Consider the following 19,019-nt stretch of genomic DNA (forward strand, 5'->3'; position numbering starts at 1 on the left):
ATAACATCCTCATGATGATTAACCTACAAAGAAATAGGAGGTAGAACTCCCCAATTGCATGTAAGCTCAAAGAGCTTCATATAGAGCGCATAGGTTAATTACATTAGAAAAACAACCCAGAAAATTCGTATTACTGCATGATAAATCATTTTATATATATTAGAATGTCCACATAAAATTTCATAACAATCGGAAATCGTTTGGTCACTCAACCAAGCAAATAAGTCACTAATAGTGAAACCGATAAATTCTAAGTGTAAATTCAATGTTATTTTGCAAACTCAGTGTAAATGACATTTTCTCTTGAACTTTACTAAGTCAAATATGTTCATAGTGATGAAACTAAGATGCACACGAAATTTCATTTAAATCGGAGTTCATTTGGTTCACTACGTTCACAAAGAACACATATGCACAAAATTAGGTAAAACCTAGTTTTGGCGGAATTTAAGCATATGACCAAATATATATGTGATGCACTTAATTTCTCATGATTATAGTCCTAGAACATATATTAAACCTTCATGTGCATGTGGTTCAAGTTTCAAGTAATTTGGACCTAAGTAAGATAAATTATGATCATTAGAAGATTAATACCCTAACTTAGTCCATGTATATTTATTTTCAAAACTTAATTTCCAGCACTATCTCAAAAATATATAGATACCAAATTCACATAGAGATATGCATAAGCCTTCATTTGTATATGCACAATTAAGATATTAAACAATTAACCAAATAACCATTTAAGCATGTTTTCTAGCATTTTAGGATATGTTCAAGTCAAGCATGCTCACACACATTTTAGTATACAATCATACACAATCATCAAAAACACAATGTTGACTAGACACTAAGTCTTGGTCCAACAATCTCCCCCTTTTTGATGATTCCAAAATGTGCAATGTAGTTTTCTAAAGATGTACCATTTTTTCCAAGAACTACAATCTTTATCCAAAAACTATATTCTTTCTCCCCCCTTTTTGTAATTATCAAAAAGATGTTAAGGTTTAATTGAAATTCTCATTTTATACTCAAATTCTTAATTGTTTTCAATCATGCAAATGAAGTGAGCTATAGATCGAGTACAAAGTAATGTTCATATTAGCTCCCCCTCACTTTAAGCATAGTAGCATACATACTTCTCACCAAAACATGGCAAATGCACTCCCCCTTAAACTTTGGTCTATAAACCATTTCATATGTCAGTTCAAGTACTAGTTTAAGGATGCACCATGCTTGATACAAGATAAGTATATTTCGTCAATAAAAGCTCAAATACTAAATATCACATGAAAGTATACCAATTTAGAATATGTCATTTTAATGCATCTTTTCTAATCATTATCTCTTCCCTATAATGTAGTCAATCAAGAGGGAATAGGGAGAGGAGTTGACACCAACCAAATACATGCATTCATGAATAGTAATAAAAACACACCAGAAGTCATGTATTCCACATATTGCTTCCAAATTATAGAGACGCAACAAGTTCACTTAAGAAACTTAGCATACATTCTATCTTTTTCAATTAATGATAATACATGAATTCCTAGACTTAGGGCATGCTCCCCCTTCAATCATGCATACCAATGAATATTTGAGAACATATGCATACCACATATAATCAATGTATTCCAATCCAATTAAAAATTACAAGAGATACCAATTAAGCAAATATGCACCCATGATGCTTCATTCAAACTTAATGCACGTATCATCATCATTTAATCATGTCTAAAGCATATATCATCTAAAATCAAACATTCCAAATGCAATTGAGTTAAAGTTAAGCATCTAACAAAAATAATGCAAAGGAGTTTAAAGGTTTAAGAAATGACCGTCGAAACCCTCCTAACTTTTTGTTTGAGCATCTTGATGATATTCTTTTAATATTTGTTCCTTCCTTAGAGTGTTTGTGCTTGTCCATGTTTTGAATATATTTTCCTTGATTTAAAGTTGCTCCCTCAAGGGTTGCACACTTTCCTCACCAATTGGTGTTGCTTCATCATTTGAGATCTTTATCTTCTTTTGAGCTCTTCACCAATGGTGCATCCTCATCCAAGATAAGCACCCCACGGGTACCATTTGAGATTAACTCCTTGGGATGTCCAAGGTCCTTCAAATCTGAAAATTATTTCTCTACAAGCACATTGACCTCAAGTGTGGTTATATCATAAAAATTAACACAAACACTTTCCTTAACCATTCTAGGCTTAGCATCAAAAGCATTGTGTGCACTAGAAAGAGATAAGTAATCAAGAAGCATACAAATATCACTTTTATCATCAAACTTCTCCAGATTTTCTTTTGTATTCAAGAAAAAGCATCTTTAAATTAAAACTCCTAAAGTGGATAACTTTAGGTTTTCTCGTCATACAAAAATTACAAAAATAATTTGTTCAATGATTTTCTCATATTCAACCTTTGTCATACATATCATGCATTTCATGCTTAATTTGCAATCTTTTTCAATAAAGATTAAAAATAGTATAAATGCATAACTCTCATACAACAACCAAACATCATATAACCTAATAAAATCGTTTTCAATGACAATCATTAAAAATCATATTTGGGCAGCCCCTTCATTTAGGTTCTAGCATTCAATTTTATTTTTTATTTTTTTATTTTTTTTATTATTTTTTTTTAAAAGAAACAAATCAATAAAGCCTAGTATCCCAAACTAATGCATAGCACATCTAAATAAAGTGTGATCAAGACGCTTTAGGTATCCAAACCTTGGATCCTTTAGGGTTAGTGGCCACAATTGCATATGCATTAATATTAAAAGAATTCTTCACATATGCTTTCACATCAATATCACACAAACCCTTTGGCACCCACAACCTCCTTAGGTGAACTCTCCTTAGTCTAGGATGAGTTTCCCTAGAGGTACTAGTCTCACCCATGGGATAAGCTAGCTTGGTTTTGCCTTTTGAAAGCTTGGCAATGGTACCAACACTACTCAAGGTTTCTTTGAGTTTCGTAGGATCAAATCCAAGTCCACTCTTATCAAGGTAGTGTCTTTGAGAGACAAGCAACTCATCAAGCTTTGATGAACTCATAGAGAATTTAGAAAATTGAATTTCTAACATCCTATACTTTTCTTTCACATCATCAAGCTCAAGTTGCAAAGAAGTAGAGTTGTTCAAAATTATACATTCATGCTCATCCCATGTTCTCAACTCTTGTTCTAACTCATTCACTCTAGCATGCAAGGCATCCAAATCATGAATCTTTGAAGTATTACAATTTGTCATGTTACTACTAGAAGTGTGCATAGATAATTGCTTTCTAAGATTTTCATTTTCTTTCATCAAAGCATCAAGAGATAAATATATATTATCATGCTTTGCATTTAGATCAACATACTTATCATTCAAGTCATTAATCTCATCCACATGTGATTTCTCAATTTTCACAAGCCTAGATATTTCTTTTGTAGCATGCTTGTATTTAGAAATTAAGTCACCATGAGCATCACATAATTCATCATACACATCACTCAATTCATCATAAGTGGGTAGTGTAGAATCATTTACCATATCATCCGGAATGGATGATAACTCTTCTTCCTTTGCCACCAAGCAAAGGTTGGCCTTGATTTCATCCTCTTTATCACTAGAGGTCTCCTCCACTTTGGTCACTAGACACACATCGCCATTTGACCTTTCATACTTTCTTTCCATCATTTCCCAAATTTGCTTTGCATTTGTACATCCGGAAATGAGTTCAAGTCCACACCTACTAAGAGAGATATGAAAGAGATTAATAGCATAAACATTTAAGCACATTAATTCAATGTCCTTATTTGTCCATTCATCTCCTCTACTCCTACTAGGACAATGAGTACCATCCTTTACTACCCTCCATACGTCTATGCCTCTAGATTTAATAAATATTCTCATTCTATTCTTCCAAAATGGATAGTCACCATCAAAGATAGGTGGAATATCCATAGAAAGGCTTTCGGCCTCAACATGCAAATTTGTGTAAGTCATAAAAATGCTAATAAGGGTGTTAATCCTATGTTTTAGCAAACCTGCTCCGATACCAATTGATGGATCGTACTTAACACAAGAGGGGGGGTGAATTGTGTTCCCAAATTCCGATAGGAATCTCTTTTTATAATTTAAAAGGAAATCAATGTCAATTAACAATTAGCACACAAATTTGAACTCTAATGATTATCCTAATCAACATTCATTTCAATGCAAGATGTGATACAATATGGTGAATGATCAATTATCAAATAATCAAGGAATTGCAAAAACAGATTTTTTCAAACAACACATTGCACACAGATTTTACAACTCAAATTTCACCTAGCAAATCGAGTCAGAATTCAATGAAATTTGGTATGCAGTATCACAACACCCTAATGAATACTATATCAAAAATTCAGATTAAAATTCAAAGTTTAGCTATGTGAACAGTGCACGGACAGACTAGTGGTTCAGAAAATTCTGCAATCAAAACACTTAATCAATCAACAAGCAAGCAATGCAATCAAGAAAGTCCACACAGCAATTTATAGTAGTTCGGAGACTCTTCTCCTACATCTACTACCTAGGTTCACCAACCTAGGATTTTCCAACCTCCATTAAGGATGTGGTTTTCTCAAGAGCTCCACAAAACTCACAAGGGTTTTTAGGTCACCCTTAAAACTGAAGATTTCAAGACAATCTTCAAACTTTACAACCAAGGGTTTCAAGCACTCCCTTAAACTCAACCTCAACAAGGTTTTTGCCCAATGAAGGGACTTTTACAAGTGTTCGGTATAAATGGTTCACTCAAGGTTTGCACTAAGCAAATAGGGTTGAGGAACACTCAAGAATCACAATATCACCTCACGGGTTGGATAGAAAATGAAGAATAATGAGGATTTTCGAATCTGAAAATAAGAAGCCAAATGAGAAGTACTCCCTCTTTGCAAAAGCAAAATAGTGAGGAAGCCTTTAGAGTGGCTTGGGTAGAAGCTTGGATTCAATGGCACAAACTAGCTTGGAAGCTTTGAGAACAAGAATTTCTTCAATGTAATTTTGGCTTCTCCAAGTTGGAATGAGGAAGAACCCCTCTTTATAATTTACCAAGCTCTTGTGATTTCCACCATTGGATCTTTTTCTATCTTCAAATCTCGACCTTCAATGACATGTGCAAATCTTGGCCATTGAATGAATAGATCATTAAATCTTGACCTTACAATATGTAGCCGTTGCACTTGCATTATTTTCCAAGTCTAGCTTTCCAAGATTTGAGTTGTCATGTGCACTTGCAGCCATCTTTGACAATTTGATCAAACTTGCACCAAATCTTGACCTTGGTATCTCCAACAATTTTGTCATCTTTGACCATTTGATCAAACTTACACCAAATCTTAGCCTTGGTATCTCCAATGATTTCCTACAAAATGTGTAGCAACTTGCAGCAATCTTTGACTCCAAAAATCAAGTAAGATCTTCTTTTAAGTCAAAAATTGCAAGCAAGAATATGGTCTTATGCACAACCATTGGATTCACCTTTTAAATGGTCATCTTAATCCTTCAAGTCTTGCTGTAATCTGATCCATTCATAATTCAAAACAATTCAATCTCAGCCATAGATTAGTGTACCGTTGGAGCTTGTAGTCTTCAAGAATATCTTAATAATCTAAGTCTTGTCTAGTTGCAAAATATACTTTCTCATCTCTTACAAATTTCAACCATTGCATTTGTCCTTTAGCTTCATCAATTGTCTTCTCACAAAAATATGATCATTGACCTCAATAAAGGAAGCATGTGCAAGATCTTGTTTGATGAAGACAAGAGATCCTTCAAGTGACCAAACATGTCCCTCCAATCTTGACTTCAAACTCTGAATTTGGCAGCACCAATATATCCATATTATACAGCCCTAAGGCTAGTTGCAATCATCAATCAAAATGCCTTAGTGGAAGGTTGATGAACATAGGTTTTTCTTGGTTTTCTAGAGATCCAAGCTCATACTTGAAAACCGGACTTCAATTCACTTGAGCAAACTGAATTCTGAGTGATATAACATCCTCATGATGATTAACCTACAAAGAAATAGGAGGTAGAACTCCTCAATTGCATGTAAGCTCAAAGAGCTTCATATAGAGCGCATAGGTTAATTACATTAGAAAAACAACCCAGAAAATTCGTATTACTGCATGATAAATCATTTTATATATATTAGAATGTCCACATAAAATTTCATAACAATCGGAAATCGTTTGGTCACTCAACCAAGCAAATAAGTCACTAATAGTGAAACCGATAAATTCTAAGTGTAAATTCAATGTTATTTTGCAAACTCAGTGTAAATGACATTTTCTCTTGAACTTTACTAAGTCAAATATGTTCATAGTGATGAAACTAAGATGCACACGAAATTTCATTTAAATCGGAGTTCATTTGGTTCACTACGTTCACAAAGAACACATATGCACAAAATTAGGTAAAACCTAGTTTTGGCGGAATTTAAGCATATGACTAAACATATATGTGATGCACTTAATTTCTCATGATTATAGTCCTAGAACATATATTAAACCTTCATGTGCATGTGGTTCAAGTTTCAAGTAATTTGGACCTAAGTAAGATAAATTATGATCATTAGAAGATTAATACCCTAACTTAGTCCATGTATATTTATTTTCAAAACTTAATTTCCAGCACTATCTCAAAAATATATAGATACCAAATTCACATAGAGATATGCATAAGCCTTCATTTGTATATGCACAATTAAGATATTAAACAATTAACCAAATAACCATTTAAGCATGTTTTCTAGCATTTTAGGATATGTTCAAGTCAAGCATGCTCACACACATTTTAGTATACAATCATACACAATCATCAAAAACACAATGTTGACTAGACACTAAGTCTTGGTCCAACAGTATTCTTGGCCTCAAGCTCAACACTTTCAGCATGAGCCCTCGCTTAATCGGTTACAACTTGAGCCGCTGATAACTCCTTAATTTGATTGTTAATTGTCAGCTCAAAATTATTGTCTCATCTTCTCATGTTACTCTTTTTCTATTGTCTCATCTTCTCATGTTACTCTTTTTCTTATTGCTCTTTCGATTTCCTTTACCTGTCTGACCCCCGCCTTCACGTCTCTCCTCATACCTTTTCCTCTCAAGCAATTCTCTAGCTTAAAAGAAGTTCGATGATTTGGGCAGCATATCTCCTCCTACACGCAAGAATGTTAGAAGCAACGAGAAAGAAACAAATGCAAGATTTGACATTTGCGACATACGTAAATAACTGCGAATTCGCACAAACTGGTGACGAAGATGAGCCGAATCCAAAGCAACTCTCCACACCTTTTTCTCTCTAGTATCTTGTAAAAGTCGTCCAATCCCTTCTCAACCCAAGGTCAATATCGTTTTTTCTTCTTCTTCGTGTATCCAGGAATTGCAAAAAGAGAAACATGAATCTCAGTCAATAGTGGACAAGAAATAAAAAATTTGTCACATTACTAATTTTTGCCAATGACCATGTGGAATTTATCCCTACTTGTCTCTCGAAAATCAACTCCCCCTTCGCAAAAAAGTAGTTTTGTTTCATAACATCTACTACATATTAGACTAGTTTTTAAAATGGTTTTTTACTTGACACTTGGTGGAAGGAGAGGCAATATGTTTGCTTGTTTGGACTTCTTGCTATAAAAGAATTGATTTATTCCTTGAAAGCTTCCTTCTTAAGTATTGGATTAGAATATGATCCTATCATAGAAAGTGATGACAAGTAGAAGAAATTCAAAGCTGAATGAAAGTTGAATGAAAGGCAATGGCATCTAAACCAAAGTTCTGCACTATTTTGCAAAGTGAAATGCTTCTGGGCAACATCAGAAAGAGACATGGCATCAGAATAGTATCTTTGATTTAGAATTGGAGCTTTGTACTCTCTAGTTTATCTTATGTGGACTCGAGGTTATGGACTTATTCTCCATGTTTAGATTGACAAGATTGTTCAGGCTCAATTTCTATTAATACCCAATATCTAACTTCTTTTTTTTTTTGAATACTGAGAAAGGGGATGGGGGAGACTCAAACTCGAGACTTCTATAAGATACCACACACATAAATACTATCTGAGCTACTCGTGATTCTTCAGTATCGAACTTATTAATTAGCAAGACTTGCCTTTCATTCATTTATATTTGGTTATGCCTTAACATCAGTTGATGTGGCTTCTTAATGGGTCACAGTTTGCTATCCATCAATTTGGACATCACATAGAGATGACCATGCCACTAGATGACCCATTAAGAAACCACATCAACTGATGTTAAGGCATAACCAAATACAAATGAATGAAAGACAAGTCTTCCAAAATTATGAGGGTTTGTCAAAATTTTGGTCCGATTATAACACTAAGAACCAAAGAACTAAGAACATCAATTGTCCGAGTATGAGATGAAGTTTATGTAATCGGATCAAAAATCATGATATATTATCAAATTGTTTTCTTTGATCTCTGCTTTGGGATGAAGAGAATTTAAATATTTTAACAAATAGATGACCTATATAGTATACAAACTCGTCACATTGATAAAAAGGACGTAGCCAGGATTCAAAATGAGGGGGCATTGTGGGGTTTCGGAGGTAGCACCATCGTATTCTTTTTCCTATTTAGATATCATTTGTTTAATGATAAGTATGATACATGTAACTACTTTTACAGGATTATAATCATATCAAGCATAAATTATTATATCAATATTACTTATAAAAATAATTATAAATCACTGTTGTTCACGATGATTTTTTTATTTTCTAGAAAGATTGTATGATGGTTTCATTACTACCAATGGATAAAATAAATATCATTTTCAAAAATCGATAAACCAACGTATACATATGAATTCTTTTTTTGTTGAACTATTTTCTTAGATTAGAGATAGGGCTGAACAAATTATTTTTGGACATGACTTTTGGGATTGTGCATAATAATTTGGGCTTGGGTAGAGTATATTTGAGTTCGGTTTAAATTAAATATATATATTAAAAATCAGGGGCACATGCCCCTCACAATGTAGCTCTGCCCCTGCATTGATAGCTTAGTCCAAACTCGGAGTTTTTCATTTAAATAGAATTTTATTTAAAATTAAATATTAAGTAATTCTATAGAGCTCCAAAATATGACCTTCCATTTTATCTCCAAATTATGTGGCATGCAAATAGTCATTGATTATAAACACATATATAGGGCACACTTAACATCTAACACTCTACATTAATTAGGGACGATATGGGGGTCATTTTTGGAGGTTTAAAGCATTATTCTTAAATATTAGATGCAAGTGACAATTTTAAGTTTTTTTTTAGGGAGGTGGCGGCCTCGTTAGGCCTAGTAAGTTATCACTATGCCTCACGGAAATGTAACTGTGCAGCTCACTGTCTTGCTCGACGATCACTGGAGTTTTCGGATGGGTTCAGAGTTTGGCTTGAAGAACTTCCTAGTTTTCTTGTTTCAATTATAAATGACAAATCTGTATCATCTAATATCGATCTTTCTTCTTGAATGAGATGGTTTCTTTTTTATCCAAAAAAAAAAAAACATCTTTAGATTTTTTTTCAATCGTGTAAATTGTCAAAAAGTGATATTTGATTATGTAAAATATAAAACATGTTAAGAGACTCTAATGCGATTGCTTGAGAGAATTTGTTTGCATTTATATGCATTCATGCTTATCCATTCTCATTATATTTCAATGCATGCATGACAATCTTTACATTTATTGTGATTGATTTTTAGCGTGAATTTTTATTTATGAAATTTTATTTTGTCCATTCGGTTCTTTATTAAAAATTAAAATATATTTAGTTTTCTTATTGAAAAATTATATTCTATACGCTTTCATAATTATTCTTTTATTTAATGACCGTTGTTTGATAAAATTACGTCTAATACTAAATTTGTTAAAAAAAACCACAAAGTGGAATTTAATTTCAAATAAAATGCTATTTTGATGAAAAAAAGACTGTACAAAAATTATTGATATATTCAAACTGATTGATAACCAAACAGATGAATAGATTATTTTCAACATAATTTTATATATATATTTTTAACAAACCAACAGATCGAGCGGTTAAATTCATATAAAAAAACCGAGGAAAAAATCGACCTTAACCAATCATTTTCATCCTAGAGCGCCCAAATCTCCATTGTAGATGGTGGGCCAGCTCAAGTACGTCATTATCCAGCTAAAGAAAGGACTTTTATTTTTAAAATATGGGAGGCCCATACAGGCCCATCCACATGGCGATACTCACGAAGGATACATTTGCTTATTAAAGCACCACACGCCACTCAAAACAGACGTTCGGTACGATTTATACACAGAGAGAGTAGCAGAGCAGATTACCAGTGAAAGGAAGAAGACAAACATGGGTTTGAAGGTATGCCCAATTCCTTCAACAATTTCTGTTTCAAGCACTATTACTTTTCAATGAATATATGATATCTGATTAACCTCCCTTGATTGATTGAATTTGTGTCTGTTTTGATATACTATTCTTTGATAGATCGTTTCATGATTTTGTATTTGTTGGCTTAATTGATCTTTTGTTTTGCAGTATAATGTGTTCAGATCTTTATCTTCTCTGTTTTTGGTTCTTTGGAATTGCTTGATTTACTGCTATTTGCGTTGTTATTCGGGTGAAGAAATTTCCTTGCGTTAGTTCTTCCAGATCTTTTTATTGGACCATTTCTCTCTTTTGTGGAACTTCTGATCATCTTGTATGCCGTAATTGCTTGACTCAGAATGTTTACTTTAAGTCATTGATCATCCTTGCACAAGTTGATTTGGATTTGGTTTTGTTTTATTTACTGCAGCATAGTGCATTCCTTTACAATTTCACTCCTTTTTTTTGTGCATATGGTATTGAAAACAGGATTTCGGATCAAATCTGCAGTCTTTGTTAACTAATTTGGGTTGGTCTTTTGTATTCAGATCTGGGCGATATTGTTGTTTTGTTCTTAATTTTATGTCATTTATTTATTGTTCAGGGGATTTTTTCCTGAAAAAATGGAGAGACTTGTGAAGTACTGAGTACTGACAATTTAGGTCATTCAATATCACCCAGTGAATATAAAAAGAAACGATATACAGAAATTTTATTTGAGGGACAGAAATTTGTTAGTTCAGGCACATATGGTCAAGGGACGAATATTACCCACGCTTGTTGAGACTATTGGGCTGTTTTTTTTTTTTTTTTGTTTGACAATGGAACAGTTTAGTTAAAAAGTAAATTGCAGTAAACAAACCGGACCAGCAGAAACTATAGTAAACATCAAACATAAAATGTCATGGGTGAATAAAAAAGTTACTGTTCTGGACATCTAAGACTTTGCTGGCAGTTTTATTGAGCACTAACAAACTACTTGTATATTTACCCCTTTGATTGTAGGGATTGTTGTTCTTGTAATGTCTGCTTTAGGTACATTTCTTCTGCCGTAGAAGCTCGGAAAACAAAAGAGTCAAGTCATTTACTGATCTTAATGCCATACTTATTTGGAGGACTAGATTGTTAATATTGAAATTCTTTTCTTTAACTAATGTATGCTGCGAATTTTGTTTGCTTGAGAATGCTGTATCAACATGTGCTTGATTTCCCTTCACATTTTGATTCGACTAAATGGATGGGTCCTTGCAGGAAGATTTTGAGGAGTATGCCGAGAAAGCTAAGACTCTTCCACCAACTACAACAGATGCGAGCAAGCTTATTCTGTATGGACTTTACAAGCAAGCCACTGTAGGGCCAGTGAACACCAGTGAGTTTTTTGCTTGAATAAGAAGCACCTAAACCTTATCGTTTCTCGTTGTTCTTTTGTTGTTCCTATTCCTTTGTTTATTCGTTATGGCGATTTATTTGCAGGTCGTCCTGGAATGTTCAGTCCACGAGAGAGAGCAAAGTGGGATGCATGGAAAGCTGTCGAAGGTTAGTCATTTGGAATTTCTAGCTCAAAAGAAACTGTTAATTTTCTAAATAAAGTAGAAAAATGAATGTTAGTATAAAATGGTTTGTCAATACCTTTTTCCAATAACTCTGATTAATTTGCTTTTGGCAGCTAAATCGAAGGATGAGGCAATGAGTGATTATATCACCAAGGTAAAACAGTTGCAGGAAGAAGCTGCTGCTTCTGCTTGATGCCCTCTTTAAGTGTGATGCTTATCGGCTTCTTGTGTTTGCAATAGTAAACTCTATTCTAAATAAACGTTGTCATTCTGTTTCTCGTGGTTTCTTATCTATGTGTACTGTTTATTTAACTTCATTACATTGTGTACTCAACTCAAAAGGGATTTGAATGTCTCCATGTTTCCCTGGTTTCTTGTGATTTGAATCAGAGCTGAACTTGAATGGTGTCTGAACCCTAGTACCGTTGTAGTAGTTTTCTATTAAAGGTTTTTGAAAATCTCCGAGGTTAAACAGTGAGGTCGTCCTCCAATTTGGTTTGCAGGTGCTCTGATGAGTAGAGAAACTCGACTAGGTAATGTCAATATTAACAGTAATATGGGAACTTTGGTTTTAGCTTCATAGAATGTCAAGACCACGGAAGAATGATGATTGTGTGAATCTGCAATTTGAAGCTCTTTGAAAAAGAATGAGAATACAAATCAAACTATACTGAACCACGTTACTTCTTTGAAGTTCAAATAGTACATACCGTTAAGAAGATTTACATTTCCATGGGGGTACTGGACTGCTCTATCAAGTTCAAAACGGCTACAGCACACATTCATGTTAGACTAAAGCTTTTTGACCACGGAGGACTCTGAAAATTCTATTGAACAGAAGAAAACGTAGAAATATAATATTCCCGCGAAGCGCCATCTCTGGACAGAATCCCTTCTAGATCTCCAATAATTCTGGCTAACCATATTTCCAGATTTCTCTGGACTTCTTTTAGGTTATATCTGATGGAGTCCAACGAACGTCTCGTTGTCAGTTGTACCTGGATTTCAGGCTCATACCCATAGTAATTCTGTCCAATGTCAGATTGCAATGCTAGAAGCTTCTGCCCAGTTTCAGATGCACGCTGCTGAAGCCGAAATGCTTCAAGCAGAAACTCAGTTTGCCTTTGCGTCCGGAATTCTGGGTTGAGCGTAGGTTCACTGGGGTCGCTAGCCTGCTGCAAGAAACATGTGAAACACCCTCATATTAACAACAGCCAAAAAAAAGGGCTCTGTAGTGAATGTATAAATAATGAAACAAGGTAAAAGGACATAAAAATAAAATGAATCCCCAATATTTTAGCAGCAGATTCTGCCTTTGTGATTCAAGGAGGAAAGCATCAGTGTTCTTTTAAGTAACAGTCACCAAGAACCCAGCTTTCATCTTACAAATAAATTCAACGACAAATCGATCAAGAGCATGGCTAATGCAACCTTCGGTGCTTTGTTGGAAGTAAATTAGTCAATAGATACACTGAGTTGAATTATGATTTCTATAACCAAAATAGATCGAATGCTAAATCCTTACTTAAATGCAAACAATAAAATTAGGCCTCTTTTCCCGATAGGAGCAGCTTTTTTGTTCTCATTTTAGGGCAGGTTGTTTAGGTTGGTCAGTTGGGGAAATAAACTTTCAAGTTATAAATTCACATCATATTCTCCAGAAGAACATATGCATAAGTTTTAACAATAAATTTACAAAACTCCAAAAGTATCTGTCACAGAAACCAACCATCTTGTTGATAATATGACATGAACGAGAGATCACAATTAAACAGGAAAAAAAATTTTGATTTAAAAGGATCTGACAGTTATTTTAGTAAAAGATACTTCTTTAACAAAAATCTATCAATAAAGTTGCTTCAATCATCAAATGCTGAAACCACGAAAAAGGAGTAATGCTGTGTATATTCCTTTTTTCAAAACCTTGCAGTGGCAAGAGCTTAATGCCGTGAGCTAACGGTTTATTGTAATTAAACATTACATTTATCGAGGGTTCTGAACCCTTGATCCTCAAAGTATTTTGTATCTGCTAACGAGAGGAAAAAAGTGTCATCAACTAAAAGTTCATGATGTTCTCAAGATTACACATGTTGGAGGAATTGATTAGCATGCTTCAAGGTGTTGAATCTTACAGACTCTAACCATGATGATATAATCTCATTTTAACTAAGAAGCTTCCTAGCATTTCAAGGGTAAAAAAATCTCTCGACTAAGGGAATGGATTTGAGAAATAACGAAGGATAGACTATATAGAACGTGAAAAAATAACTAACAGAACAAAATAAAACCAGAGGTGTATGTGTGATACCATTCTTGTGCACAGGTCACCGATCTTCCCTGCAAGAGCTTGATATCTCTTAGCTTGCTTCCTCATTAGAGATGGAACCTTGGAGAGATCACTCTTTCCAATTATTTCCATATTCAGCAGTTGCTGCTCCAGTAGTTTGAGTTTAATAGAAACTCCTGTTGATTCACCATCTACTTTCCAGGGGAATTCCCTTACATAATAACAGAAACATGTTGACCATTCTTTAGTTTACAGAGTTCAAGCAAAACAAAACTGCGAAACAACATTAGTGCCTGGACTGTTAACCATACCTTGCAACAAAATGTTTGGGATGGTATAGCGATTCAAGGGATTCATATTGTACATCCTGCAAAAATGAGCATTTGAGTTGATGCTACTAAAATATATTCACCAATAATTGCTCTTCGGCAAGGTCCTGTAAGTCAAAAGTTGCCTCAAGAAATGTTTCAAGTTCAACAAAAAGAAAAGAAGTCATATAAACAGCAAACCGAAAAGTTTCATGGAAAATATCTTATCAGGAGAACAGCTCTTTGGAATATAGTTAGGTTTCCTATGTTTGGAAAAGAGGTTCCGAAAGAGTAAATTCATAGATCTGCGCTATGTAGACTCTTTGATGTTTCCTAAGTCAAGTCATAGTTATAATTGGAGTCTTATTAGTTTACTTTTTAGGAATCCAAAGTATTGTTTAAGGAAGTTTTATAGAATTCGTATTAATAAGAATGATGGTTGTACTCTCTCTGTCTCTCAAGAATGATGATGATGATGATGATGAATGAATACAGCTTTGATAGAATCTGTTAGCATATGATTTGCTTTCTGATAGTGCGATACATTATCCTTTGGTGTGATGTCGAGGAACCCTATGTCTGATGCTTAGGTTATCTTTTCTTTTACTTTGTTTCATCTATTTTCCTTGCAAATTCAGATCTGATTCTGCTATTTTAATCACCAAAATCATAAGCTTTAAATAACGATCTCCCTAAAAACTCTTGTAAACAGGGATTGCGAAGGCTGTCCCACATCATTTCCTATGTTTGGCTAAAACTATCTTGGTCTCTTTGAAATGAGCTAACTATTATTTTTGCCTACTTTCTTTATCCTAAAGTTATCCTTTTACACATGTTTTCCTTCTAACAGACAATGGAAAATCATGAGCTTTCCTAAAGCATGATTTTCCTTGAAATAAAATAAATGAAACCTACGTCATTAAAAAACTTCTCTCGCTATAACTATTTTCTCTGACCTCTCTCTAAACTACTCACCTCCATTTTCAGATCTGTTTGAAGGAGGAGGTGGAGCTCCTTCTTCTCCACTTCCTCCTCCAGTCCTCCCCTTGTTGTTGATGCATATTTACTTTTTATACTCTTTTCAATTGATTTTTCCTTTGTTTTATGGGCAAATTTGCTGAATAATATTCTAGTGGGGTTTTTCCCATGGACCTCCCCGTGAGGTGATTCTTTGGAAGGTGAAGGTAGCCAGTAATTTCGCGGCCCATTTTTCCTACGATGTTTTGCTACAAGAGTCTCGAAGATTCATCATCACTAGATCTGGATCTAGAGGGCATCACTCATCAAGAGCTTCAAGTAATAGTGCGCCACCTTTCCACCTTCTACAAGGATGATTCCCTTGGAGGCTCAGACCGAAATGAAATTGATCAAAGAAATTAATTGCAAGTCCAAACATAGCTGAAGTCAACTCCTACATAGAAGCTAGAAATAATAAACAGACAAGAAGAGGAATTTACATGGAAACCAACCTCACTAGTATACTATGCATGGAATAAGACAAATAATGCTTTTTCTTCCGCTGTAACTAAATTAAGCACAAGTCTGAACAATTGCCAATGCAAAACTTCACATAAACTCAAATCCCCTTGTGCACTCAAAAATCCATGAAAACCTTCATCATGTGTCAATATCTTTCAATGAAGTAAAATTCAGTCTGAAAAGAAAAAAGAAGCAAACGGAGATTCATGATAGTCCTTGCTTCCATAGTTGAAACAATAGACTAACCCCATAGCTCAAAAACTCTCTTATGTGCCAAACTTTTCCAATAAGCAAACAGAAAAGGAGTCCATAAAAGTTAAAACCCACGAAAAAAACAACTGGAAAACGTAACACTGTTCAAACCTGCCAAGGACAAGCAGTCTCAGCCCAAAATTTGGAGGCAGATGCCATAAAACCTGAACCAAACTCATTACCCCTCACAAGCAAATGCTGTTGCTGCTCTTGCCCGTAAGCGAAATTCTCCTTCTCCTCCACCACCTGCTCCCTCCCACAACAGTCTGCGCTCCCGCACCCACTCAATCGCCCTTCCTCGTCCTCCTCTTCCTCGTGACATTCTCCACTTCTAGACCTCGACATAAACCCAATCATCTCGTCTCTCTCATCAAGCTCTCTTTGCAAATCTTGGATCCTGACCATGACCTCCTGCCTTCCTCCCTCAAGCTCGTTGACCTTGGCTTGCAACGAATCGATCTGCTCCAGCAACCGCCTCTCCTCAGACTGCCAAGCATTGCGATGGCTGGCGAAGATCTCGACGACCCTGGCATTAGCCTTGGAGTCCTCCTTCCTCCTTGATTTCATCTGCTTTAGCTGCTCCTCCGCTTGAAAGAGACGCAGAGAGAGGGTTCTGATCTGGGAGTGGAGATTAGGTACCAAGGAGACTGAATGTCTAGGCAAAGAAGCTAAGAAGAGAGAGAAGCTTAAGGACAGATACGAAGAAAAGATCTTCTTCTCCTCCACCTCCGTCTGTTGTTGTTTTGGTTCTTCCATTATTGAATTCATGGGGGACTGACTGGGGAGGTGCTCTCTGGGTCTGGGGATCTGTGTGAGAAAGACAACTTGGCTATATGTTTCTTAGTTGAAAAAGTGTTGGATAAACTGATAAAGTGGATGTCTGTCACGGGTTAGACTCCAAAAGAGACAAAAAGACCCATTCGACCCGACTTAATCGGATCGTAGGCTCGGCCCAACGTTAAAAAGGCTATTATGGGCCCTGCCATAAAGTGATAAAGACTCTGTTTGAAAGAGTGGAAAACTAAATTTTGAATGTTAGCAAAAATGTTATAGGAAAAAAACTAAACTTAAGTAAAACTGAATTTTCAATGTTACCGGAAATGTTATAGGAAAAAAACTAAACTTAAAACTGTGGAATATATTGTGAGGTGTTTGACAGACATACAAGCTGATGCTAGCGGTTATGCTGTAAAATATGTTGTGATGTGGCGAACAATAAAACTAATGCTAGTGGAAATACTGTTTAATTTATACAAATATTTAATAATAACGCAAATGATTTTCATCTTATATAGTCTTAACAACTTTTATTATATATTTGTTTTCTTTTTTAGTCAAACAAATATATACCATCTCTGTTAAATTTATTTCTATAATTTTTTAAATTTAAAAAAATTACTAATTTAACATTAACACAATTCATATACCATAAATAATCATACATTAAAATAATATTAAGTATCATATTACAATCGCACAACTCGAAATAGTTAACACTTAAATATTGTTTACATAGACCTACAATCTCAATTACGCTCCCTTTGACAGACAAGTTTGTTTGCAATAAGATCCCGAACATGCGTCATTGTATTGTCGTCACGTAAATCCGAATCCCCTGGTGCAGCAACGTCACTAGGACCTTCTTCATATGAACAACTTGGTTCTTCATCTATGTCCGTGAACTCCTCATCATCTGTCACCCTTAATCGAATAAAATTGTGAAGCGCCATGCACGCTATCACAATTTCAACTTGAATCGAGAACGGGAATGAACGCATATTTCTTAGCATCAGCCACCTATTCTTTGTTACCCCAAAAGTTCTTTCTATCACATTTCGAAGCGATGAGTGTGCATGGTTGAATACCTCCTGAGGTCCGGATGCTCTACGGCCATTTTCAAATTGAGACGAATGATATCTTTCACCTCTATACGGGGCAAGATAACTAATCCTGTTAGGATATTCTGCATCTACTAGATAATACTTTCCTGCAACAATTAAAATAATTAAAATAAAATAATTTATGCTTTAAACAACTTTAAAGTAGTATGAGTTTGTTGTACCGGGTGGTGGATGCGGAAAGTTTAACGAATTGTCGGTAGTTGCATTCTGAAATACCCGTGCATCATGTGCAGATCCCTCCCAACCAACCGAGACAAAAATGTACAACATGTCAAAGTCGCATGCGGCCATGACATTTTGTGTAGTGAATCCTTTCCTCCCTATGAACCGACCTCTCTCATCCTTGGGAATAGCGGCTGGAATATGAGCACCATCAATAGCACAAATACAGTCCCTAAATGGCCTATATTTAGGTTCATTCCTAATCCTAGCAGGGACTGTATCGAACTGGTTCTCCCTCGGTTTGATACGGTCCATGGTCATTAGGTATACACTATGCAGAACATCCCTGAAAATCCGGCTAATTGTTTCACCGGAATGCTGAAAGCATTCTTGTAACAGTCTATTACTAGCTGTTGTTCGTAGTCGGTAACATGTACTTGTCCCTTAAATCTTTGCATAGCTCTCTAAAAATCTCTTTCTTCATCCTGAAAAGTTGAGAACATCTAGCTGGGTGTCCTCTCAAAATTTCTGCCACCCAATCAGAACCCTGTAAAGCGGATGTCCTACACGCAACCCTATCAATATATGTTCCACGCCGGTTGTAGTATAACATGGCAGCTGCTGCAACACTCACAATGACTACAAACCGCG

At 35.1% G+C, this 19,019-nt stretch overlaps 3 protein-coding genes across 4 annotated transcripts; 1 reads left to right on the forward strand and 2 right to left on the reverse strand.

Annotated features, from left to right (window-relative positions):
• Positions 1-10,275: 10,275 nt before the first annotated feature.
• LOC120011157 (acyl-CoA-binding protein-like) lies at positions 10,276-12,398 on the forward strand. 2 transcript variants are annotated; one of them, XM_038862222.1, is made up of 4 exons: positions 10,276-10,420; positions 11,678-11,795; positions 11,900-11,962; positions 12,093-12,398. In XM_038862222.1, exons 1-4 carry the CDS (start codon positions 10,409-10,411, stop codon positions 12,170-12,172), a joined length of 273 nt encoding a protein of 90 aa, XP_038718150.1. In that variant the 5' UTR covers positions 10,276-10,408; the 3' UTR covers positions 12,173-12,398. The 2 variants fall into 2 exon arrangements, with proteins under 2 accessions (XP_038718150.1, XP_038718149.1); XM_038862221.1 differs by lacking the exon at positions 10,276-10,420 and having other exon boundaries at positions 11,660-11,795.
• Positions 12,399-12,627: 229 nt separating this feature from the next.
• Positions 12,628-17,148, reverse strand: LOC120011155. The gene is made up of 4 exons (XM_038862220.1): positions 16,417-17,148; positions 14,578-14,633; positions 14,288-14,477; positions 12,628-13,154 (listed from the first exon to the last, which is right to left on the reverse strand). Exons 1-4 carry the CDS (start codon positions 17,071-17,073, stop codon positions 12,807-12,809), a joined length of 1,251 nt encoding a protein of 416 aa, XP_038718148.1. The 5' UTR covers positions 17,074-17,148; the 3' UTR covers positions 12,628-12,806.
• A 683-nt stretch (positions 17,149-17,831) lies between these two features.
• Positions 17,832-18,683, reverse strand: LOC120010535 (putative nuclease HARBI1). Its single transcript, XM_038861322.1, has 2 exons — positions 18,368-18,683; positions 17,832-18,292 (listed from the first exon to the last, which is right to left on the reverse strand). The coding sequence occupies exons 1-2, from the start codon at positions 18,681-18,683 to the stop codon at positions 17,832-17,834; spliced, it is 777 nt and encodes a 258-aa protein (XP_038717250.1).
• Between the last annotated feature and the right edge of the window lie 336 nt (positions 18,684-19,019).

The sequence above is a fragment of the Tripterygium wilfordii genome, chromosome 12, assembly GCF_013401445.1.
Source record: "Tripterygium wilfordii isolate XIE 37 chromosome 12, ASM1340144v1, whole genome shotgun sequence".
Classification (NCBI taxonomy): Eukaryota; Viridiplantae; Streptophyta; class Magnoliopsida; order Celastrales; family Celastraceae; genus Tripterygium; species Tripterygium wilfordii.

Bases quoted from the DNA above. Each gene is read 5' to 3' on its own strand.
- LOC120010535 (XM_038861322.1), bottom strand. From the start codon at position 18,683: ATGGACCGTATCAAACCGAGGGAGAACCAGTTCGATACAGTCCCTGCT. The intron at 18,293-18,367 runs GTACAACAAACT...TAATTGTTGCAG, and splicing joins CTTTCCGCATCCACCACCCG to GAAAGTATTATCTAGTAGAT.
- LOC120011155 (XM_038862220.1), bottom strand. From the start codon at position 17,073: ATGAATTCAATAATGGAAGAACCAAAACAACAACAGACGGAGGTGGAG. The intron at 14,634-16,416 runs GTTTGAACAGTG...TCATTTTTGCAG, and splicing joins AGACTGCTTGTCCTTGGCAG to GATGTACAATATGAATCCCT. The intron at 13,155-14,287 runs GTATCACACATA...TGTTTCTTGCAG, and splicing joins GTGACCTGTGCACAAGAATG to CAGGCTAGCGACCCCAGTGA.
- LOC120011157 (XM_038862221.1), top strand. From the start codon at position 11,660: ATGGATGGGTCCTTGCAGGAAGATTTTGAGGAGTATGCCGAGAAAGCT. The intron at 11,796-11,899 runs GTGAGTTTTTTG...ATTTATTTGCAG, and splicing joins TGTAGGGCCAGTGAACACCA to GTCGTCCTGGAATGTTCAGT. The intron at 11,963-12,092 runs GTTAGTCATTTG...TGCTTTTGGCAG, and splicing joins TGCATGGAAAGCTGTCGAAG to CTAAATCGAAGGATGAGGCA.